Source organism: Trypanosoma conorhini, assembly GCF_003719485.1.
Source record: "Trypanosoma conorhini strain 025E chromosome Unknown Tco_14.4_contig_00565, whole genome shotgun sequence".
Classification (NCBI taxonomy): Eukaryota; Euglenozoa; class Kinetoplastea; order Trypanosomatida; family Trypanosomatidae; genus Trypanosoma; species Trypanosoma conorhini.
Genome location: NW_021704653.1, coordinates 10,070 through 12,393, shown reverse-complemented (window position 1 = coordinate 12,393; position 2,324 = coordinate 10,070). Strand labels below are relative to the sequence as shown.

The window sequence follows — 2,324 nt, the reverse complement described above, 5'->3', positions numbered from 1 at the left end:
ACGGGGGGGCTTCTTTCATTTCTCTTCTCTTTTTTTCTTCATCTTTCTTCCTTCTTGCTACATGGGATATGCGCCTCCACTTCTCACCTCCGGGGTTTTCTACTTTTGTTGCGGTGCCGCCGCGGCCGGGGGTGGGTGGGTGGGCTCTACACGGGTGGCACGAGCAGCACGGCACTCAGCGCATTCGCCGGGCTTCCAATCATGAGGGCAAACAACGCAACGCCCGTGGCGCCGAGCACCGCGGAGGACACCACCGCCCCCACACAGACGTCGTTGCACGCCGGCGGCTTTACGTAGTCTAGGCACTGCGACCTGTCAAAGGTCATCGTCGCGCACTGCTCAACGCAGTTAAGCACACAGAAGTCCTCTAGGTGCGTCCACGGCGCCTCCTGCTTGAGGGAATCCAGGAACTTCCTCGTCCAGTACCACGGCGAGGCGAAGAGGCGGTCCTGCCCCTCCTCGGAGGACATGCCGTGCGGTGTGTAGTACTCCGTGATCGCAATGGTGCCGTCAAAGTTGAGCTGCGTCGTCAGGTTTGTCCAGGTGGAGACGTTCACGTCGCCGGGCACGTCAAATTTCCCCTTCGGCGGAAAGACGGCGAGGAAGTCGGTGGAGTTAAACGCAATTCCCACATCCTTCATCATCCACGCGTAGAGCTCGGCCATGAGATGCTCGTTGGCTAGCGGAAGACTTGCGGCGGGGAAGGCGGCCACGACGTCGCCGCGGTAGGGCGAGACGGTGATGCTCGGGGTCGGCGTCTGCGGGATCGTCGGCGACAGCGGCGCCGTCGGCGTCACGGTGGGCGTCTGCGGCGGCGTCGGCGTCGGCGTCGGCGTGTAGGCGCCGTCCCGCACGAGGTAGACGTCGGAGGTGGTCACGACGTAAAACTCGTGCTGGTTCACAAGCACGAGCGAGGTGACGGCGCCGCCGGTCCACTCCATCACCACCTGCGGGCAGAGGCTTGGCGCCTTGTCCTTCGACGCCGTGGCGGGGACGGAGAAGATGTACGCCGTTCCGTCCCGGTTGCCGTAGTAGAAGAGCTCACTCTCGTCCGCCGTGAGCATGAGGGAGCTGAGGTAGCCCGTGCAGCTGCTGTTGCCGACGTCCCAGGAGCTGTCGCTGACGTTGGCGGCGTCCATGTCAATCGCCACGATTTTGAGGGCGTTTCTAATGGCAAACATGCGCCGACGCGACACACTGATCTGCAGGACGCCAGGCTGGAACCCGGTGACGAACTCCGTGAAGAAGGTGTGGTTCTGCAGCGGGGTAAAAATGATGCGGTAGTGGCCGGTGTCGGAGACGAACAAGTCGTGTGCGCCAACCGGACGTCGGTAGGGGAGGATGTAGGACGGATTCTGCAGCCCCGCCGAGAAAAAGGAGCTCACCATGCCCCCCGCCACGCGCCGAATGGCGTTGTTGGCGCTGTCGGCCACGTAGAGCGCGCCGTTCTCGTACACCACGCTAGTGGGCGTGTTGAAGAGCGCCTGCGCCACTGGCCCGTTGCTCATGCCACGGTCCGTGCGACTACCGGCAACGGTGAAGATGCCGGAGCGGTTCACAATCCGCACGCTAGAGCCCCCGCCGCCGACGTCGCAGAGCAGCAGCGAATGGCCATCGGGGCCGAGCGAGCCACCGGCCGCGGTGAAGAGTGTACCGACGCCGCTTGGGCCATCGGTTTGCCCCTGCGAACACGGTGGGCAGGCGAGACTGCTGAAGAAGCTGTACGCCGCCCACGGCGTCGGGGGAGCAGGCGACGGGGAAGGAGCCTGCGCCTCCGCAGGCCGGGCAGCCCACACCACCGTCAGCAGCAGCAGCAGCAGCAGCAGGGCGGAGAGGAGTGTTGGTGGCCACGCCCTTCTTGCGGACACCACACGCGTGACAGACGCCACGGTGGCGGGGCGTCCGGATTGCATGAGTGTCTTCGTATACATAAATATAAATATATTCCTTTTTTTCGAGTTTTGCTTGTTTGCTTGTTTGGTTTGCCTACCGCGTCTCAACGCACTGCCTGGCGTGTCTGTCTTCGTCCACCGCCCTCCGTCTCCGTTTGCCTCGCTGCCCGGGTAACCGTCACCGCTAAACAACTGTCGCGCGCGCTCTCTCTTTCTCTAGCGTTACCGCGCACGCACCCCCCAGAGGCAGGGAGAAAAAAGACGAGGAGCCGAGAGATGCCGCCGATCACACACAAACAGGCACACACGCACACGCAAAACAGACACACACGCACACGCAAAACAGACACACACGCACACGCAAAACAGACGTTAAACCGAAGAAAGGCCCAGCAATAAGTAAAAGAATGGGGGGGGGGGGAAAGCCACAAC

General features: G+C 62.5%; 1 protein-coding gene across 1 annotated transcript, besides 3 other annotated features; it reads right to left on the bottom strand.

Moving 5' to 3' along the window:
* Window positions 1–10: 10 nt before the first annotated feature.
* Window positions 11–59: a sequence feature (GA-rich).
* Window positions 60–146: 87 nt separating this feature from the next.
* Tco025E_07380 (insect stage-specific antigen) lies at window positions 147–1,913 on the bottom strand (the record flags this gene model as incomplete). Its single annotated transcript, XM_029374246.1, has 1 exon — window positions 147–1,913. The coding sequence occupies one exon, from the start codon at window positions 1,911–1,913 to the stop codon at window positions 147–149; it is 1,767 nt and encodes a 588-aa protein (XP_029225652.1).
* Window positions 1,914–1,960: 47 nt separating this feature from the next.
* Window positions 1,961–1,985: a microsatellite.
* A 194-nt stretch (window positions 1,986–2,179) lies between these two features.
* Window positions 2,180–2,255: a microsatellite.
* Window positions 2,256–2,324: the final 69 nt, after the last annotated feature.